Source organism: Medicago sativa, chromosome 7 (genome assembly GCF_051527215.1).
Source record: "Medicago sativa cultivar Bolivia chromosome 7, Bolivia_mono, whole genome shotgun sequence".
In the NCBI taxonomy this organism is placed as follows: Eukaryota; Viridiplantae; Streptophyta; class Magnoliopsida; order Fabales; family Fabaceae; genus Medicago; species Medicago sativa.
The window spans coordinates 7309601-7333013 of record NC_140755.1 but is presented as its reverse complement, the minus strand read 5'-3'; the positions used below and the strand labels follow the sequence as shown (position 1 = coordinate 7333013).

The window sequence follows — 23413 nt, the reverse complement described above, 5'->3', positions numbered from 1 at the left end:
TTCATTTAAAAGTTAAATTTATTTTAAAATAAACTAATATATAAATATAAAATGACATTTAATGATTTAATAAGTAATACATGTTCAGTCTCATAAGTCCTAACTCAACTAGCAAAAATGCCGAAACTGTTGGGTCGAACGTCATGATCGAGGTTCGAACCCCGGTTCCCCCACTTTGTGTGTGTAAGTTTACGATGATTTTGTCATCTCTTCTATCTAACAAAAAAAAAAAAGTAATACATGTTCAATTAAATTCTAGAGTATTTACCATAAAATAATAGGCAAATTATATGCTACACCCAAAATAAATACTTGCAAGTCAACCTTAAAGAAGTAACCAACGTGTCGTTGGGGCATTGGACCATTGTACTCATGTATACCGAGATTTTCGCTAGGAGAAAAATTTCCTTTTCAACTTAATTTTGATTTATTTTGGTACAATTGAATTTTGAATTCTATAAATAGCCATATTTATATTACTTTTCTTCATATCATTGTTTCACCCAAAACCATTTCTCTTCAATATCTACCTACCAAACAAAAATGAAGTATCTTATTGCTCTTTGTATCACGATCTTGTGGGCATGTGTATACCCTTTATGGCTGACTCGAACATTGTCTGAACCATCTATTGTTGAAGCACATCAACAATGGATGATGAAATATGGACGTACATACACAAATAGTTCTGAGATGGATAATCGCTTTAAGATATTCAAGGAGAATTTGGAGTATATAGAGAAGTTCAACAATGTCAATAACAAGAGTTACAAACTTGCCCTAAACCTATATTCTGATCAAACTAGTGAAGAGTTTATTGTTGGAATATTTTGTTATTTAATAATATTCCAATATCATTATGTGGGCAAATATCGTAATAATAATTATATTAGCTATTTATCAATTGTGAGCCTTAATTGATTAGTGATCAAATTAAGTAATAAGGCTATTAGATTTCTAATTAGATAATTAATTAAATATTTAATTAGTTGATATGGACTCAATGAGTGGATGTCCGGATGGCCCATTAACGGAATAATGGGAAACCCTAATGGCCATCCAATATAAAAGAGGCTATGGTCCCCAATATACCGTACACGGCAAACTCTCTCTTCTCCCCATCTGAAGAGAACTTGAGGCATAAAGGTACCGGTTGAGGAAGAACCAAATTAGCCGTCGCTAACGTTCTTGTTTGTTTCAGATCACCTCTCTCTATGTTTACCGTTGTTGTTAGTTGCTGTTGAAAGGGCTGCCATGAAAGCTTTATCCAGGTATTCCTAGTACCCTAATTCTTGATATCCTTGATAAATCAAACATGTCGTAGATCCGATCATAATCATGTTCAATGTTTTGTTTGCTTCCGCTATTGATTCATAATTGTTGAACATGTTTTATGAAATCTGTTTTTATTAAGACCTAAATTTCCAACAAGTGGTATCAGAGCAGGTCTTCATGTTTGATTTATTGAGATTGATTGTCAAATACTTTGGATTTATTCATGTTTGAGTTTTAGGTTTTCACTCGCATGAACTCTATTGTTGAATCCGGGGATTTCGATAATTTTTTACCGATTCGTTATGCACTCTTAATTATTGAATTTGGGATGCCCTTCGTGGAATCATTGTTAATTCTTTGTTTTCGAAAGAAAAAAAAAAAAAAAAAATCTGATTCGTTGAATCATTGTGAATTTTTGTTTTTTGTTCTTTTTTGTTTTCGGCAATGTTAATCCAATTTGTCATGATATTTGACACTGATGGTACTCAACCACTCTTGCGATTCATATGTTTGTTACATTAATCGATTTTCTTTTGGTTGTTTATCATTACTATTAATTCTTAATTTGTTTAAAATGTGGCATGTACTGCTTCGGTTGTTTATCATTACTATTGATTCTTGATTTGTTTAAAATGTGGCATAAATGTGGCATGTACTGCTTCGTTCCATGATCAACATCTATCATAATCATAATTTGTCTAACTTTTTTGAATGGCACATGTTTGAATTTGGTTCTCGTTTATGAACACCATCATTTTAATTTGGAATATTCGTTAATGTTCGGAAATAATCAATTGAATTCTGGTTCAATTCTTATTTTATTTTGGCCTTTTTTTTTTTTGTATCATGGTTGAATTTGGATCAGCAAAAATATTTTTTTTGTTGCCGTAAAATATTTTAATGCCAATTTTGTGCATAAGTGTCTTGCTTTAGTAAATTTGAGACACTTTTAATTTCTAATTTTTTGAGTTGTCTTTTGTGATTTGTTTCGAAAGAAATTAAATTAGTTATAATATATATTTCACTAACTATATTTTGATATCACATTGATAATTAATATTGTCATTTGAGAATTATAATATAAGGATAAACTTAGTTTTATAAGGATTATAATTCTCGTAATTATTATATTTGTGATAATAAGGTTCATATTTGGAAATATATATTTATATCGATTATGTTTTATACATTTGGGTGACAACTGATTTCATTTTTTTTTATTTTATTTTATTAGAAAATGAATTTTGATACACATAGATCTTGTACTTAAATGTTTATTTTGGGAAATAAGGTAAATTAAGTTTTGTTATATATATTTGGTTGTTATATATACTTGTGGTATATCGGTTGCTTAACACATCTCAAAATATTTTGAACCAAAATGAGTAGTACAACATATTTCAAAATAAGTTTTTGATTCTTTAAATTTTGAAAATATTGATTCTAGTTTTGTTTGTTTATTTATAAACATATAAAGTTTGTTTCCTTATTTAGGAAATAATTCAGTCTAGAGTTATTCATTATTGAGTCTAGAGTTATTCATTTTATTTAAAGAATCATTTGGTATATGTGAATCAATTATGGCATGAATATTTTTAGCATGATTCAATTTTCTTCTGATTTAAAATTGAATATTTGGTTTTGAGCATGATTGTGATGTCTGAGTTTATTGTTATTAAGTTTCTACAATGACATTATTATTATTTTTCCTCCAATCATGCATTTTGGATATATTTCATGCTATTTATGTTGTTGCTTTAATGTGATACCTGTAAATGTATTGTCATACACACGTTGATGTGATTTGTGACTTGCATCTTCTTTCAAATTCATGAGTTCGTCTTCACACTTAAATATTGTCATACACACATTGGTGTGATTTGTGACTTGCATCTTCTTTCAAATTTGTGAGTTTGTCTTCACACTTAAGGGTTGTCAAGTGACCTTATGATTACTTAGCGACATAATGAACTAATTCGGCCTACATTAAGTCGGTAGTGCCTTGTAAATTTAAGACATTTCCCATTTGGCTTGTAAAATTAAGACCATTCCCACTTAAATTCATTTATTGAATTGTCTAGTAATTTTGGTTGAGTTGGTTGAAACAACAAGTTGCAAAAGTAACCTCTGTTGCGTAGATTTGATTCAGTTAGAATTACAAAAGATGTAGTATGTAATTGTTCATGCGAGCTGTTTTAGTCGGCCAAAAGGAAGGCGCAGTTTGGCCGGATAATTACATACCTGCGATGGTAAATATGCGGTAATTATTAAGTTTTTCCATGTAGATAATGAGGATGTCAAAAGACACCCATTATCTGACCGGACCTCTTAAGTTTTATCCATGTGGATAATGAGGATGTCAAAAGGCACCCATTATCTGACATGACTTATTACCATATTTGATCATTGCATTGAGATTTACCATTTGCAGTTAATTCTTAGCAGTCAAAAGATTGTGTTTTAATGGTGCTTTGGTATCTTGTTTTTTGGTCTTTTAATTTACAACTTGTGATGATAAATATGTGGTAATTCTTAAATTTTTCATGTGGGTAATGAGGATGTCAAAAGACACCCATTATCTGACAAGACTCTTAAGTTTTTTCATGTGGGTAATGAGGATGTCAAAAGGCACCCATTATCTGACAGAACTTATTACCAATATTTGATCATTACATTGAGAGTACCGCTTGCAATTAATTCTTAGCAATCAAAAGATTGTGTTTTAATGGTGCGCTTGGTATCTTGTTTTTTGTCTTTTAATTTACAAATAAAGATCAATTGTGCATGTCTTACAATTAATTAATTTTGACATGTCTACTAATGTTGTGTGAATGTAAAGTCATTCAAGTATTTAAGAGTTTACATCTACACTTGTGATGGTAAACACAAGACAATTATAAGAATTTATTCTGTCATAGTAAATTGTCATTGTTTGATCATTGTTATAGAATACCACTAGCAATTGATATTATTGTTTAAAGACTTGATATTGATGATGCACTAGGTATTTTAGTGAGTGCTTTTACTACTCTTGTTCTCTCTAAACTAATATAGTGTATGTATCTGCTAATTTGAGTTAAATTCCTTAACTCTTAAAATTCTAATTTAGGATTTAAAGAAGAACATTAACATTGTTCTTGGATCTAGACCTTAAATAAGGTTGGTGAAACTCACATTCTCTCACAAATTCAGCAACTAATGTGAGAATTAAGTTTGACAAGTGCGTATACACCAAATCTCATAGGTCACGTGAGATCATAAAGTTAAAATATCATATGTATTAGAGGTGTTATTTAAGATGACAAATTTGTTGTCATATTTTCTTTGCTTAAAGTGCTTTTAAAGCAATATAGAGAAAGACAAGCTCTCATTGGAGAGTGGGTATTTCACTAAGGTTATTAGGCAAATAATATGTTAGGAGCACATTATGTAAACATTTAATCTTGCTAAGACACTATAATTTCGACTATCATATGACTTGTTCGAAAATTCAGTATTTAGTATTCTCTTTGCACAATTAAGTTTATAACTGTTCCAGTTAGAAATGATCATTTAAATGATCAATTCATAAAGTGTGCAAATAAGGAAAAGTTGAAGCAAGAGAAAATAAAATAGTGCTCATTCGGAAAATACCTCAAAAGACAATGGCAAATAAAGGAAAGTAGTCTTGACTAACTTATGTCCAATGATGTTGAAAGATATATCAATTTAGAATGGACAAAGTTGATAAAGATTGCTTTATCCATTTTTTGAAATATTTTTGGATTGTCATTAATGGATTATTTTTTGTATTTAAAAGACAATTTAGTGAATCATTACTTGGATTGATTTTTGTCTTAATTTCTCTTTGCATAAATCAATATTTTTTGAGTTTTATTTTCAAACGATGATTCAATGTGTCTTTTAAGTTCAACTATTAGAGTCAATTTAGTTATGACTTGTGACATTCTATATTGTTTAACGGTTTGAATATTATAAGTTTTTCGTCCCACAAATTAAGGAAATTTTGAGACACAAATTGTTAAGTTTTCTTGAGGATATTGAGTTTGGGGGAGAGATATGGTATTAGAACAAAATTGAATGAGGAAGAATTAGTTTTAAACTAATTCATATAGTTACTATTATAGTATTTTTGGATCCTCATGAGGACATTATTGTTCTTTCTCTCAATCAAGTTAAGAAATTATTTCCTGTAGATCAAACTCAACACCCTCAAGAACTAGGGCTTCTAGTATCATTAAGAATTGACTGAAAAGAGAAATTCTATTTAGTTTAATTGAAAGACTCTATTAGGACAGTCATGATACTAGTTTGCTTATTATAATTTTGGAGCTGCATAAGATGGATTTCAATTGGTGACATTAATGATACAATATGGTGCAACTGAATAATACTTTTGTGTCAATAGATACAAAGTAGATGGTTTGCAAAGTCATGAAATCCACTTTATGAGTTAAGAAATTTGTCTCTTTAGTGTTGCCACAAATTCTTATAAAGCAATTGTCTCATTTGGTTTTGAGATAATATTATGGAGAATTGTGGATTTAGCAAGTTCAGTGGGAGTAAGTTTATATTCCTAGTTTAATATGTCAATTTTATTTTATTTAGTCAGCGATGATATATGTTTGTTATGTGAAACCAAGGAAATCTCTAACAAAAGTTAGTGATGAAAGATCCTGGGGACACCTCTTTTGTATTAGGCATTTCAATACTTAGAGATTCTTCTCAAGGTATTATTCGGATATCACAAAAGAGTTATATCAATAAAGTTGAAAGTGAAATGACATAATTTTTGGATGATCTCAATCACCGAGAGAGACTTTTCAGTCTCAAATATTGCCCATTAGAAAATTTATAAATTCAGAAAATTAAGTATTTTCCTACGCTTTGTCTATAGGATTTTTATGTATGATCTTATTTATATGCATTTGGAAATAGCATATATAATCAGATTGTTTGGCAGATACTTGAGCAATTCAAAGTTTGAATTGTTGAAAAGCAACCATAAGGATTATTAAAGAGAACAAGAGAGCTTATGCTCACGTAAGAGATCTGACAATTTGGAGATCATTTATGTGTCAGACTCTGGCTTTTTGGATGTAAGTAGATAATACACATCCTAACTCAATAAATGACTGTAAGTATTTATGTCACTTGGTTGCATATAGTAAAAGGTAATGAAAGACCACTCAAGATATATAGCGACATAATTCAGTCGTATAGTTATTTAACAACAAAATTTATAAGATTCATTACCTTATAAATTATTTTTGTTAAATGATAGAACATGTAGAGACAAACTTTATGCTATCTATACTACTAATCAAAGACATGACACATAAGGTCTTCCATATGGTTGTTGTCATTAAGGATGTCTTGGATTAGTGGGAGTCTCTTTTATCTTATGTTCTATACTTTAGTTTTGGTATCGATACAGACTTTATGTTATGATTTTCTGCAGAAATAAATTTTATGAGGTTATTATTGTTATAACCATTTTTGTATCATTTGTGCAAATATTGAATTTGCAAACTTCATTTTGATCTCACTGAAGTTTTTAGTTGGATCAGTTGGAAATAGACATGATTTAGAGATCACATTGCATGAAATTTCCATGCCACTCATCCATATCGATCTATGTCATCAAGTGCATTGATATGGTGGTCGTCGGGGTTCCGTCACGTTATACGTCAGTGACGACAGCCGCGGTGGTCCCATTATTAATGTATGAGGTGGACCAGATTGTAAGGTTGAAATCTAAAGATAAATAGCATTCAGTTGCGCGCCTAAAGAATTCTGATATAATTATTAAGATATGTAGCCCAAGTGGGAGATTGTTGGAATATTTTGTTATTTAATAATATTCCAATATCATTATGTGGGCAAATATCGTAATAATAATTATATTAGCTATTTATCAATTGTGAGCCTTAATTGATTAGTGATCAAATTAAGTAATAAGGCTATTAGATTTCTAATTAGATAATTAATTAAATATTTAATTAGTTGATATGGACTCAATGAGTGGATGTCCGGATGGCCCATTAACGGAATAATGGGAAACCCTAATGGCCATCCAATATAAAAGAGGCTATGGTCCCCAATATACCGTACACGGCAAACTCTCTCTTCTCCCCATCTGAAGAGAACTTGAGGCATAAAGGTACCGGTTGAGGAAGAACCAAATTAGCCGTCGCTAACGTTCTTGTTTGTTTCAGATCACCTCTCTCTATGTTTACCGTTGTTGTTAGTTGCTGTTGAAAGGGCTGCCATGAAAGCTTTATCCAGGTATTCCTAGTACCCTAATTCTTGATATCCTTGATAAATCAAACATGTCGTAGATCCGATCATAATCATGTTCAATGTTTTGTTTGCTTCCGCTATTGATTCATAATTGTTGAACATGTTTTATGAAATCTGTTTTTATTAAGACCTAAATTTCCAACATTTATTGCTTCATACACTGGACTCAAAGTTCCTAACCAACTTTCTTCCTCCAAAATGAGGTCAACTATGATGCCCTTCAACCAAAATGATGTTGTTCCAACAAATTTTGATTGGAGAGAGCAAGGAGCTGTCACCGATGTTAAGAACCAAGGCAATTGTGGTAACTATTATTATAACCCTCTACTTAACTTTTTTCTCTTAGCAATTTTTTTAATTAGTAATTTGGACAATGAATTTTGAAACATAAAAACAAATCGTCCATGTTAAGATCATCTCCAATTATACCACTAAGTTTTGGACAATGAATTGATGAGAGTTTGTCAAAATCACTATAGATTTTAATAAAAATTATGCTTTGAAATTTTAACAAAATCAAGATGTTGATCAACGTAATTTTGTCAACTTAGTATTTGGACCAAGATCAAAAACTTTTTTGTTTATCTTAAATAATCATTACTTACATTCAAGTATTATAACTACATTCAACTTTATAAAAAGTCAGAAAAACTTATTTTTAGCTTAGTCAGACGAGTTTTTATGTATAGACAACTAAACACTTGAACTCAAGTGGTTAATAACATTAAGTTAAGGTCGAATTATTCAGAAATTCGAGTTTAAATATTAGCCAAATTTTGAATTAGCATGGCCCATTTTTCCTCAAAATAGGGTGGATAAGACAAACAAAAAAGAGTAGGGTAATCCATTTGGGGCTGGCTTAGTGGTTGGCTTGGGATCTTGGAGTTTGCTCCTCCAAAGGTCTCAAGTTCGATTCCCTCTGGTGCCAATTTTGGTGGGCTAAGTCCATACAGAACTTGCTCTGGCTTTAAATGGGGCCCTCGCAAATGGGCGGTGGGATTAGTCCCCTCAGATTAGTCGATTCTTGGATTGGATACCGAGTTTTCAAAAAAAAAAAAAAGAGTAGGGTAATCATTTTATAAAAAGTGACTTCTCTATTGTAGCAGAATTTAATTTGAGAATAATATCCAATGACATAATTTAACCAATACATGTTGTAGGATGTTGTTGGGCATTTTCAGCTGTGGCTGTCGTAGAAGGTATTGTGAAAATAAAAAATGGTAATTTGATCTCATTGTCTGAACAACAATTGATCGATTGCGATGAGAAGAGCCATGGGTGTAACAGTGGTTATATTCAAACTGCTTTCGAATCTATAATACAATCTCAAGGTATTGTTAGAGAAGATGATTATCCATACCAAGGAAATGTTCAAACCTGCCAATTACAAGGTCAGATATCAGTCGCGGCTCAAATAACTAGTTTTGCGGATGTAACTGCCATTGATGAACAACAATTATTACAGGTTGTGGCACAACAACCAGTATCGGCTAGCATCGCCGTCGCTCCTGAATTTCATCAATACAGTGAAGGGGTTTATTCAGGAACATGTGGAACCCGTTTGAACCATGCTATTACTATAATTGGTTATGGGATAAGTGAAGAAGGGATGAAGTATTGGTTGATTAAGAATTCTTGGGGTGAAAGTTGGGGTGAGAATGGCTACATGAAGATGTTAAGGGAAAATAGTGAATCTGGTGGTCATTGTGGCATTGCCATGCATGCTGTTTACCCTACCATATAGTACTTTTAAGTTTCAAATGAATTTTATTGTGTTGTTATAGATAAGTTTCATATTTTGTCTTAAATTTTTTTTTGTTGAAGCTCTTTGCTTCTTTGTGTTTGTGTTTGTATTGCATTGAATCCAACCTCTATATCATATCAATAAGGAAAAATAGATATTATCATACCTTATGTGTTATATACAATTGATTTGCTTTGTAGTAATGTCTCTAATATAACCAAATACCACTTTCTTTCTTTCTTTTGGGAAAAAATGTACAATACTAGATGTGATTGGAGGGAATGTTATGTGATTTTTTTAAGAAAATTTTAAATTTATTAATATAGTCCAATCCAACATCAAAGTGATAATAGTCTATCAACCTTCTATGAAGGATTGGAGAGGTTCCATCCTTATCATCTATTAAAAAATTGGACTAAGAAAAAAGTACAAAGTCTATATAACACCACGAATACTGCTATTCTCCCAATACGTTTTGCTCATTCCTAACCAAAATTTCAAAAATACCCTTGCATGAGTTAACTCACGCATGCGTTAATCTTTGTGTGATTTAACTCACGCTGCGTGAGTTAACTCAAACGAGCGTTTTTTCATGTTTAACACCTGCGTGAGTTAACTCAAGCGGGTGTTATACCCAGTGTGCGTTAACTCACGCATGTGTTTTTTCATGTTTAACACCTGTTTGAGTTAACTCTCATAGGGGTATTATGGGAAATTTGGTTGGGAGTGAATATTTTTTGTTGGGAGAAGAGCAGAATTCTAACACCACAAATACAAAGGAACGACATCTATTGGCCAATAGACACTAATCAAACACCAAACTAAGTTACATAAAACAATACTCATACACCCTAATTACTACACAGTCCATCACTAAAATATTTTTACTATTAAAACAAGATCAAAATAAGCAAATTGGACAAACCATAACACTCCAAAATGCTCTACACCATACATGAAACAACTCCTTTAGTTATGCCATTCATAATTATACTTTACTTGATCTTGTAAGTTGTAACAACATCTTTGTGAAAAACGGATGTCATCAATCCTACTCAATTCCAAGTTGCATACATATTCACTTGCTCCTTTTTGTCAAGATTAAAGGAGTTTAATGTGTGTGTTATATATATATATATATATATATATATATATATATATATATATATATATATATATATATATATATATATATATGCCAAGATATTGGCTTCCCAACTACTTCGCCTTATATCAATAAGCAAATCATCCCCTAAAATAAATCAAATCATCCACGCAACACATTTGAAAGGAGTTTAATGGCTTACACTTACACCATTACACTAATAACAAGATATTTGTTATGAGTTAGTTAAATATTGAGGCATTTAATAAAATATGTTTCTTAAAGAAAATATGTTTCTTAAAGTCTAGGACTAATTAATTGTTGTTTTTGTCTTTGAAACCAAGAGAATTTTTTTCTTTTTTTTTGGTGATCGGGGTTTGAAATAACAAGATATTTGTTATGAGTTAGTTAAATATTGAGGCATTTAATAAAATATGTTTCTTAATTTGTCTTTGAAACCAAGAGAATTTTTTTTTTTTTTTTTTTTGGTGATCGGGGTTTGAAATAACAAGATATTTGTTATGAGTTAGTTAAATATTGAGGCATTTAATAAAATATGTTTCTTAAAGTCTAGGACTAATAAAATATGTTTCTTAAAGTCTAGGACTAATTAATTGTTGTTTTTGTCTTTGAAACCAAGGGATTTTTTTTTTTTTTTTATGGTGATCGGGGTTTGAACCCCGGACCTTGCATATATTATGCATTGTTACTACCAACTGAGCTAAGCTCGTGAGGATTGACAAAGTTTATTTATGCAACTTAAGAAAGTGATGTTCCTGACGCGTTTATTGTAAAATATTTAACTAGTTGGCGGGGAAAGATGTGTTGGGTTAACGATCTTGAGTTTATTTTGGTTTCTGCTTCTTAAGTGTTTGGTAATAACAAGATTATTTGGGGCTTAAAGCTTATGACATTGTGCACAAATATTCAAATAAGATGTATCAGATTATTTATCTTAGGGTTAACTACTAATTAGACGATTGTGTAGAACATATAAACAATGAGATGCAACTGAGTTTAGCTGCAGTGCAAAGTACCTACATTCCCATGATCACATGTTGGTGACCGTTTGATCATGATCGAACGATCTTGATCTAACCATTTTTCACTTATTAAATAAAAATTATATTATATATCCTTAAAAAAGTTATATTTTTTATAAAATTTTCCAATCAAAGAATTTGATTCGGTAGGGTTATGAATTCACAGTTCACACCATGCCAGATATATCTCCTAGCTTCCTATAATAACACCTAATTTTGTTACTTGTAATTTAATAAAATGAAATGTAATATATTCAAATTTGCATTTATATTCTGCCAATGATAAATAAATTTACATATTTTCTTGTTGAATAAATATATAGAATTACATTATTTCAAGAAAATAAAAGCATTTACATTTACATGTAGTATTTGTGAACATATATAGTCATTGGTCTTGAAATTGTTGCATGCCTCAACTACTATTCTAATGAGCTCCCCTTTTTCACATGATCAAATTTGTGTTTTTTTTTTTAACAAAATATTCATTAACAATATATGATGTGTGAGCTTTAAACATGATACAAGCTACCATGCAACCGGAGATAGCAAGTATTAAGAACTCATGAACATCTTCTCAAGATAATAAACACACTATTATATAGTTAGTTTTAGTTAGTTATAACCAGTAACTTGTTATACAAGTTACCTTGTTATCTTTCCATTACTATATAAATGATACATGTACTTCAGATCATTCATTCAATAGATTCAGTTACATTGATTCTTCTCTTGTTCTTGATCTCATAATACGGTATCATGAGCCTTTCAAGCTCATGCTTTAAACACTTTGTTTCTTCATTTTTCTATTTGAATCTCATCGATTTCTGGTTCAATTCGGTGTAATCATGATGATTTTCTTCTTTTCTCATAAATACTAAGTTTTTTCTTCGATCTTGGTTGACAAAATTACACAATTTATCCTTTAACTTAATTTTAAGTAACACTTTCATCTTTATGTTTTTTTTTTGTCTCGATTTAGTCTTTTTATGTTATAAAATGTCAACATAGTTATCCTTATATCCTTTATCTTTTTTTTTTTGGTCTCGATTTAGTCTTTTATGTTATAAAATGTCAACATAGTTATCCTTTTTTATGAAAAAAAAATTCAAAAACTCCAAAAAAATCATCAAACTCTTAAACAAACCCAAATCTTCATGATACAAATCTAGAAAATCAGATTTCATTGAAAAAATCTCATAAAAACAATAAGTTGTTGTCACTTTATTATAACACAAAGTACTAAATCATGACAAACAAAAGATAAAGGACTAAAGTGTTACCTAAAATTAAGTTAAGGGACAAATTGTGTAATTTTGCCATCTTGGTTTTATTCAAGCTTCCATGGCGCACAACACCAATGCTTCAACCAGCACTATGCAGTCACTGATCCTGCATTGAATCAAGCTTCTGAATATTATGTACACCATAACGAAGGTCCCAATTCTGTGATTGTTTCTCCGAAACTTGATGGATCTAACTACTTGGCATGGACACGAGCCATGCGCGGAGTTTAGGTGCGAAGAATAAGTTTCAATTTGTTGATGGTTCAATTCTAATTCTTGCACCTCATGAGCATGTGTGGGAACGATATAACAACCTCATTCATTCATGGATTGCGAATTCGGTTAGTTCACTGATTGCTCAATCTATCATCTTCATTGAAAATGTTATTGATGTTTGGAAAGAATCGAAGGGAACACTTTTCCCGACGTTATTCATTCTTGCATCTCATGGCTTTGGTGATTTCTTCTTGACCACTTTGATGGCATTACGATTGGATATATCTAAAAAGAAAGACACTCTGAAAGCCATAACAACCAAAGTGTACCTGCATGGATAGCCTGGCTATCATGCACTCTCTCTGTTATATTGTTTTTACTAGTTCTTACACGTATTGGCGTTTCATGAAGAAGAACGCTCAAATTCGATGGTCTGAAATTGGAAGCAAAAACAATATGAAGGATAATAATAACACACATGAGCTCATCACCATTGAGAAACCTAGTGGAATGGCAACGTTTGTTGAGTGGTTAAAACAATTTCTTTCGTTTCCACAACTTTTTATGTGTTTGTTTTTAATCAATAAGTCTTTTGGATTATCACGTGTTTAGATAACCGCATTCGTTTCTTTTAATTAATGATTTTGTTTCTATTATAACTTTATTCATAAGCTTTTCTTTTCTTGTTTTAAGTTTGTTTGGATTATCCTGCATTTAGATAACTGTATTCATAAGCGTTTTTTATGAGATCCTAAGGTTCTCTCCTTTGACAAGAATAATAAAGTCAATATGAAATAAAAGAATCGAATTGATTTTGGTTAAAAGTATTATTTTTTGCAGGTCATAATATGTCTGTCTTGTTTTTGCTATATCTTGAGTTATACATGTCCTATTGAGATGAATTTTGATAAAAAAAAAAAAAAATTATGAGAATTTGGAAGCTTTGCTTCTTTTTGGTTCTGGATTGAACCATGACTTGATCTTATCAAGAAACCACGTTTCTTGCAGTGATCCTTTATCAAGCTAAGCATTTTCTGTCTATTTCCATCATTCTTTAATTTTAATTACAAATTTCCTCCGTTATTCACAAATATACAAAAATAAAAAAATTACATCCCCTTTTGTCCTTCATCGGTTATTGTGAGCATTAAGAGATTATGTTAGTGTAAAGGACTATTTTGACTAACAACTTGAACAGTCAGAAACTATTTTAGAATTTTAATACATTGAGGGATTATTGTGTCTAATCACTACACATTTAAGGATCAAAGTGACTATTACCCCTACTTTGTACCTAAAAGAAACCTTAACCATCCAATTTCTTATATCGCAAGTCACTTTTTTCTTCTTCTCATAAGTGTTTTTGAAAAATGGAATCTTTTCAAATATTATGTGACAAAGTTTATTTATGCAACTTAAGAAAGTGATGTTCCTGACGTGTTTATTGTAAAATATTTAACTAGTTGGCTAATGATGAATGGAAAGATGTGTTGGGTTAACGATCTTGAATTTATTTTGATTTCTGCTCCTTCAGGTTTTGGTAATAACAAGATTACTTGGAGCTTTAAGCTTATGACATTGTGCACAAATATTTAAATAAGATGTACAAGATGATTTATCTTTGGGTTAACTACTAATTAGATGATTGTGTAGAACATATAAACAACGAGATGCAACTGAGTTTAGTTGCAATCCAAAATTCCCTACATTCACACGATCGCGTGTTGGTGACAATTTGATCAAGATCGAACGATTCTGATTTAAGCATTTTTTTTTACTTAATAAATAAAAATTATATTATATATATCCTTCAAAAAAAATTATATTTTCCTTGGATACAAACATGACTGCATGGAATCCAATTTCGAATTCGCGCACATGAAGAACGGTGGAGGTGTAAAAAAATTAATTAGAGAGAAAAATAGGAATGTGTGTAAATATAAATCATAATATTATTTTTTTTCTAACATATCATGCTTTAAATCAGTCCAGCTACTGAAACTAAGTTTACTTTTATTTCAGAAACCAATTCAAAGAGAATAAGAATAGCTATTATTATGGTTCGAATATTGGACCAACATTTTATTTCCAAAAACATCCATTAAAATTTGATTTTATGAATGAAAAAACATCAGTTTGTAAATTGTATTTAGGATTATTTGGATATGAACATTTCTAGATCATAGTTATATTTTTTATAAAATTTTCCAATCAAAGAATTTGATTCGGTAGGGTCATGAATTCACAGTTCACACCATTGCCAGATATATTTCCTAGCTTCCTATAATAACACCCAATTTTGTTACTTGTAATTTAATAAAATGAAATGTACTAAATTTAAATTTGTATTTATATTCTGCCAATTATAAATAAATTTACATTTTTTCTTGTTGAATAGATATATAAAATTACATTATTTATAGAAAATAAAAACATTTACACGTAGTATTGGTGAACATATATAGTCATTGATCTTGAAAATGTTGCATGCCTCAACTACTATTCTAATGAGCTCCCCTTTTTAACATGATCAAATTTGTGTCTTTCTTTCTAACAAAATGTTCATTAACAATATACGATGTGTGAGCTTTAATACATGATATAAGTAAAGCCACCATGCAACCGGAGATTGCAAGTCATAAGGACACATCAGCATTATTTCAAGATAATAAACACACTATGATATAGTTAGTTTGAGTTAGTTATAACCGGTAACCTCTTATATAAGTTACCTAGTTATCTTTCCATTCCTATATATATAAATGATACATATAACTAACTTGTAATTCAGATCATTGATTTACATTGATTCTTCTCTTGTTCTTGATCTCATAATATGGTATCATGAGCCTTTCGAGTTCATGCTTCCGCATTAGTTTTCTTCTTCCTTTTTGCTTGATTTTTGTTTAGATTCTTGTTGAATCTTCCATTTTCTTTGCGTTTTGTTGCAGAAACACTTTGTTTCTTCATTTTTCTAAACGAACTTCATCGATTTCTTGTTGAATTCGGTGTAATCGTGTTGATTTTCTTCTATTCTCATCAATACTCTGTTTTTCCTTCAATCTTGGTTTTATTCAAGCTTCCATGGCGCATAACACCAATGATTCAACCATCATTGTGCAGAACAATGCAATCATTTATTGAATCAAGCTTCTGAATATTATGTACAGGAACTTCTATTCTACACTCACAAATTGAGGTGCACCGATGCTCTTGCTTCATAAATTTATAAATTAACGATCATTTTTATGAAATAAAGACCTATTTGTCAATATTTATATTTTGGAAAACATCATTTCACTGTTTATAACAATCATATTAATTTTTTTACATTTTCTCAAAAAATAATCAATATTCTTTGTTATGAGTAATAAAAATTCAGAAAAATCAAATTTTATTTCGTCTATGCTATTGGTAAATAAGATTTAATTATTATAATTGTCAATAATAAAAAATAATTCTTTTTCTTCAAAAAAAACTCAATTTTTTTAATTATTAATTTAACGATTCGGTGTACCGTAGAATTTGCCATTATGTACAACCTAGAGAAGGTCCCAATTCTGTAATGTTTCTCCGAAATTTAATGGACCTAACTATTTGGCATAGACACGAACCATACGCAGAAATTTAGCTGCGAAGAACAAGTTTCAATTCGTTGGTACAATTCATATTCCTGCACCTCTCATGATCCTAACTTTCATGCGTGGAAATAATGTAACAACCTCATCCATTTATGGATTGCGAATTCGGTTAGTTCTTAGATTGCTCAATCTATGATCTTCATTGAAAATGTTGTTAATGTTTGGAAAGAATTGAAGGAACGCTTTTCCCGACGTTATTGTTAAACTTTTGATCCATTAATTTAACTTGCTATGCAAGTTAACTGGTCTTCTATGCTTAACTAACCATGTACCTCACTTAGAGTAGCATAACCTCTTAGTGAGTATTGTTAGAGACAATTGTACAGTTAGAGAATCTTATGAGTTAGTTACGATCTACGGTTCCTTTTATATACTTGAATGTAATCAACTCATAATATTCAATAACAAAGATACAATTCTTACATTTTTCTCTCTTTCTTCTCTATCAAGTTTTCTGGTTTTCTTTATCATCATCATGAAGATGCCATGAAGTTTTTCATCCTTGCATCTCATGGCTTTTGTACTTTCTTCTTGATCACTTTACCGATTACAAAGATGCTGTGAAAGCCGCCAACAACCACCATGTACCTGCATGGATTCTGTCTTTTCTCTCTATCTTATTTAACTTAATTATTTAGTTTTTTTTAGAGAGAAAATATAAACAAAAATAAATACAGCAAAAGGATGTTTTTTGTAGAGAGAAAATATAAACAAGGGTTAATTATGTTTCTAGTCCCTATAAAATAGCGACCTTGTACGTTTAGTCCTTACTTAATTTTAATAGCATTTTTAGTCCCTAATTTTGTTTTTTACCCTGAGTATTAGTCCCTACTCAATTCAAATTTGTTTAATTTATGCTTAAACTCTTAAATTTTTGAACAATTTTTTGCAGACATGTTTAGAACATTACTAAAAGTTCCTCCGCAAAAAATTATTGCAAAATTTGATTTCTACATCCAGATTTTATTACTTTTTATCTTTAACTTTTGTCGTTTTAAAAAATTCATATTTAATTCATTTCATGTCTGAAAATTCTAAATTTTAGTAAACGAACCTTTCATAGTGTTCTAATCTTGTCTCAAAAAAATCGTTCAAAAATTTAAGAGTTTAAGGATAATTAATCAAACTTTGTTTTAGCAGGGACTAAAATTATAAGTAAATTTTTTTTATAGAGACTAAAAATGCAATTAAAATTAAGTAAGGACTAAACTTACAAGGTCGCTATTTTATAGGGACTAGAAACATAATTAACCCTATAAACAAAAATAAATAAAGCAAATGGATGTTTGTGTGAATAGGCGCATCTCTTCTAGAAAAATGATTAAATTTAAATTATTCTGAATTATATATACTGTTATATATGAACTATCCATAAGATTACAAATGTCCAATTTACTTAGGCTGTGTTTGGTAACCCCGAGAAGCTAGCTTATAGCTTGTTGAATTACCTTAGCTTATAAGCTTGTTGGATCAAAACATGACGTGTTTGGTAACAAGCTTTTCTCACGAGCTTATAGCTTTTCATGAGAAGCTAATTCAAGTAGCTTTTGAGCTTAAAGCTTATAGCTTTTTATATTCTCTTCCAATTTTACCCTTATTAATTTAATTTAATTTATTTTTTAATAAAAAAACTACCCACATTTATATGTAACCACCCACTTTTTCTTTAAAAAAAACGTAACTACCCACATCAGTACACGGGTACCATTTCTCATGTTGTAGTTTTTTTATATTTTGTTTGTTCCTTTTCTTATTACCTTGCTATTAATTCATATAATATAATTATAATTTTAAATAAAATATACAATAAATAGTAAAGCAAATGTTTAGTATAAAAAAGTTAATTGAGTTCATAAAACACATTTATCATTTTGGGGATGAAAATAATTTGAATATTTAAAAAGACATAAAACACATTTATCATTTTTGAGATGAAAGTAATTTGAATATTTAAAAAGAAATAAATTAAGTAAAAAAAATTGGATGTATATAATTTATAAAAAATAAATAAATAAACATGTCCTTTTATGTCATTTTATATGTTTCAACCACTTCAACAACTGATTTTACCAAACACATTATTTTTAACAAATGAGCTTTTCAGCTATAAGCTACCAGCTATCAGTCATCAGCTATCAGCTAGCTTTTTCAGCTATCAGCTAACTTATCAGCTATCAACTAGCTTTATAGCTTGTTTTTACCAAACAGAGCCTTAAAGTTTTGTTTTCTTAGTGATCGAATTTGTGTCTTTCTTTCTAACAAAATGTTCAATAACAATATATGATATGATGTGTAAGCTTAGTGATAGTAGATTAACTTTGTAGCTCAATGGACAAGTTGGTTTAAATCTCAAAAATTAGTTGTAAAATAACATTTAACATGTGTTTGGTTGCAAGTTTTAAAACCGCGGCGACCAACAACATCAAATCCCAGTACATTTTTTTTGTCGTGAAATGGAGAAACTAGAATTTCCAGCTTCATGAGGTGAATTTTTAGCTCCATGGCGCAGATCCAATAATGCAATTAATAATCTTTATTTCCTTTTTTCCCATCTTTTTAAAATACTCAATATAACGGAGAAAGGATCCAAATTTCTTTCAGAATGAACAGCTCGCCTTCCATATCCATACCTATGATAACCACTTAACATAATTTATTGCTTTTTATAAGGTTTTATACTCATTTTTATAAATTCTTAAGCATTTCAGTCAAAAAAGTTTCTTAAGCAAATGCTAGGAGTACCAATTTTTGCTATGGAAAGAAAGATCCTATTATCTCTTTTCCTACAGTTAAGGATCAATTAAAGAATCAAAATCAAAAAGATTTCAAAAATAAAACCTGTATCTTAATTAATAGTCCAATTTAAATTAAAGAAATTGCGACTAATTTGAAAAAAACTGCATAAATTATTTGTGTGCAAGAAATCTGAATTTGGTGTCATAACTTATATTAAACAAAATATATTTTCTCGTTCTTTTTTTCAAAATTATTTGTTGGGGAAGGATTCGCGATTTCTATGTAACAAGTTAATATTTCTTTTTATTGTCAAAAAAAAAAGTTAATATTTCTTTTATCCGAAAAATATGATTGGAATGGACGGATGGTACAAAATATTATTTCAAAAAAAAAAACTTAGAGCACAAATATCGGCAGGTGCTTAAATTTATTTTTCAACCATGCCACAAAACTTGTCAGTTAGGACACCACTATTTGATGTGGTAAGAGTGGTACAAAATGGATACGTAGCAAACTTTGGCAACGGTAGAAATTCTCAATTCTTACACCTCTAAATAATACTAAAATGAATTGAAACTTGCTTTTGCTAGTAATATTTTCTTACATTGCTTTTGAAAACTGAAGCTTAAATATTTTTATCGTTTTTTTTTTGAGAGGTAAATATTTTTACCGTTGTATAATGGCTAAATTGCAATAGCAAAGGCCAGGGCCGGCCCAATGTATTTTTAGGCCTAAAGCAAAATTTAAATAGAGGTCTTATAAGTGCGTTTAGAGAGAATAAGACAAAATTAACAAAAAAAAATTCATAAGTTCCCTGAATGGAAATTAATTATATATGATGTATGTTAGACACCAAATAAATATTAGTATTTTTTCAGCTAGAAATCAAACTTTGGTATGTCACATTGTGAGAGTATATCCTCTTTCGCTATAATCAATTCCGTTAGTGGCGACCTTTTTAATATATATATATATATATATATATATATATATATATATATATATATATATATATATATATATATTTGTGTACGTGTGCGCACGCGCGCATGCACGTACACGTGTGTGTTGAAAATAATATTTAATATAGACATTATTTACCAATTGTTAGAGATCATAAAATAACAAAATAATATTGAAATGATACAAATATAATTTTTTACTTTTACAAATTTTAATTACACACTACTTGTCTTAATATATTTAGAACAATCGACATTGAATTCGATTGATAGGAATCTAAAGGTGAATGTTAGTAAACTAGTGGTATTAATTTCCAGAGTTTAAATTTGAGATGTTCTTCTTAGAACTCATTCGTTATCCCTTAGCTCAACAACCGAATTATCTACTAGAAACAAATTGGGGATTTTAACATTTGCATTTTAGTTATACATATACATGGGAACCCATATCCCCTTCGGTCACTCAATGTACAAATTCATGATTTTGGAAATCCACGATCATATGATCAAAATCAAATCGATGCTCTAGATCCAAGCTAGGTAATTTATGTTGTTAAAGAAAATCAAATTTTGTCTAGACTATTTGATCTCGATCGGAAGGTTATGGATCCCTTGGCTTTGTGAATACTTGTAGTGAATCTGGGTTCATGTACATTACATTTTTTTAATATTACTTTTTCTAAAGCTACTTTTTTTGTCATAATTTACAGAAAGTACCACCAAAGATTGTTAAGGATTTGGGTGAAGAGTTGCGGAAGCATACATTTATTACTCTGGCTCTTGTGGTGATAAGTGGGAAGTGAGTATTTTGAAGAAAGGAAATGACATATATCTACAAATTGGTTGGGAAAAATTTCTAATAGACAACACGGTGATGCTTGAAGAGTTATTGATTTTCACATGTGATGGGGAGAACAGGTTCCAAGTGCAAGTTTTTGGTAAGAATGGGTTGGAGAGACCATGCTTCAAGAAAGTTCAAGAACAAGAAGAAGTAGAAGTTGCTGCAACAACTCCATTAACTGTGGCCAAGAGAAAGAGGGGTGGATCGAGAAAAGGTCCTTCTCCCGAGAGAAAGAGAGAGAGAGAGAGAGAGAGAGAGAGAGAGAGAGAGAGAGAGAGAGAGAGAGAGAGAGGGAGATCCATTAACTGTGGCCAAGAGAAAGAGGGGTGGATCGAGAAAAGGTCCTTCTCCCGAGAGAGAGAGAGAGAGAGAGAGAGAGAGAGAGAGAGAGTGCTTTAAGAAAGAAAATGCTGAAGTTGTAGCAACAATTGTGGCCAAGAGAAATGATGGAAGAACAAGGAAAAAAAATCCTACTAGTGAGAGAGTATGCATCAAGAAAGAAGAAGAAGTTGCAGCAAAAACCATGTCTATGGGTAAACCAACAAAATATCTTGTTTGTGAGAGAGTAAGTGTAAAAATGGAAGAAGCCAAATCTGCAACAATGGTGGCTGAGAAAAACAGGGGTAGAACAAGAGAAAATTCTGCTGGTGAGAGAGTATGTATCAATAAACAACAAGAAGAAGAAGTTGCAGCAACTATCGTGTCTATGAGTAAACCAATAAGGTATCCTGTTCGTGAGAGAGTGAGCGTAAAGATGGAAGAAGCCAAATCTGCAACAACAGTGGCTGAGAGAAACAAGGGTAAAACAAGAGAAAATCATGTTGGTGAGAGAGTATGCGTCAAGAAACAAGAAGAAGAAGAAGACAAAGAAGAAGAAGCTATAGCAAGAACCGTGGCTCTGGGTAGATCAAGAAGAACTCCTGCTCGTGAGAGAGTATGAGCCAAGAAAGAAGAAGCAAAAATTGCAGAAACAATTGTGGCTGAGAAAAAGAAGGGTATACTAAGAAAATATCCTGCTCCTACATACTGTTATTTTAATGAGATCTTATATACTGACCACCCTAGGTGGCAGTACCACTCCCATACCACCCGTTGTGCCATTTTTAACAATAATTTTTTTTTTTGTCTTTACCAAGTTATACCAAAAGCATAAAAAAAAACTTTTTTTCGTTTCTCTTTCTTTTCCATTTAATCCCATCTCTATCTCTCTTTCTCCCACCCCTTTTCCAGTCCTCGCTTGCGATGCAATTTCCTCCACCATTTTCGTCGTCGTCGTTTTCCAATCTCCTTCCCGGTTTATGACTATGTCGCCTCTCTTCCTCATCGTTGCCGTACGCGTGCTCTATCTCTCAGATATGAGACAGCGTACGACTTTGGTGGTGATGGACGGAGTTTTGTGTGGTGGACGGAGGGGCGTGTGGCACATCTGAGGCGATGGGGAGATCTAAGGTGAGGCCGACGCTCGACGTTGATGGTTGTGAAATCTGAAGGCGAGGATGGTGGTGGTGGCGATGGAGGGTCGTGGGGAAAGAGGAAGAAAGATGGACAGAGGTGAGGGAGACATAACGATAAGAAGGAAGAGGGCAATAAAACGACGGTGGGCGGGGTGAAGGTGGAAGGAAACAATGGTGGTGGGCAGTGGCGGAGTCACTCACAACACTGTGGGGACTTCTGCCTGCACAAATGTTTTTGGAATACAATAATATACCTATGTATACTACTATTAAGTTGTAATTTTGACTAGTTGGTTGATATTTTAGTTGATTTGTTCATTAGTATGCATCCCATGAAAAACATCTAAACTCCTTAATTCATGTCTCTCATAACTTGATAGGGCGTATAATTAATTTAATATTTCATATTTTGGATCATAATATTTTTATAATTGTGATTATATTTTATTTCAACAATCAATTTAACAAATTTTTAATGTATAATCTATATAACATGACAACATAAGAAATGATTGTTATTCTGCATTTTTTTAAAAAAACATTCATATATTTTCATAATTTAAAAAGTGGTCGAGAATATTGTGATATATACACACACACTTATGAAAAAATTAATATTTTTGATATTATATATACGTAAAAAATTGCCCCCACAACTTAAAATTCCTAGCTCCGCCACTGGTGATGGGGCGACTGTGGGTGGAGCGGTTGAGAGAAGAGAGAGGGATAGAAGATCTCTGTCGAAAGAGATGAGGAAAGAGAGTGGGGTTGAGGTGAAATTACTAAAATACCCTTGTCACATAAGCA

At 31.0% G+C, this 23413-nt stretch overlaps 1 protein-coding gene and 1 pseudogene across 1 annotated transcript; both read left to right on the top strand.

Annotated features, from left to right (window-relative positions):
- Positions 1 to 508: 508 nt before the first annotated feature.
- LOC146903911 (senescence-specific cysteine protease SAG12-like) lies at positions 509 to 9322 on the top strand. Its single transcript, XM_085727389.1, has 3 exons — positions 509 to 812; positions 7707 to 7882; positions 8739 to 9322. The coding sequence occupies exons 1-3, from the start codon at positions 544 to 546 to the stop codon at positions 9320 to 9322; spliced, it is 1029 nt and encodes a 342-aa protein (XP_085583515.1). The 5' UTR covers positions 509 to 543.
- A 3637-nt stretch (positions 9323 to 12959) lies between these two features.
- Positions 12960 to 22707, top strand: LOC146903910 (uncharacterized; annotated as a pseudogene).
- Positions 22708 to 23413: the final 706 nt, after the last annotated feature.

What these genes read in the sequence shown, in the direction of transcription:
- LOC146903911 (XM_085727389.1), top strand. Translation starts at nt 544, where the DNA reads ATGAAGTATCTTATTGCTCTTTGTATCACGATCTTGTGGGCATGTGTA. An exon ending in TCTGATCAAACTAGTGAAGA is followed by an intron (nt 813 to 7,706) that starts GTTTATTGTTGG and finishes GTTTTTATTAAG; the next exon opens with ACCTAAATTTCCAACATTTA. An exon ending in TAAGAACCAAGGCAATTGTG is followed by an intron (nt 7,883 to 8,738) that starts GTAACTATTATT and finishes TACATGTTGTAG; the next exon opens with GATGTTGTTGGGCATTTTCA.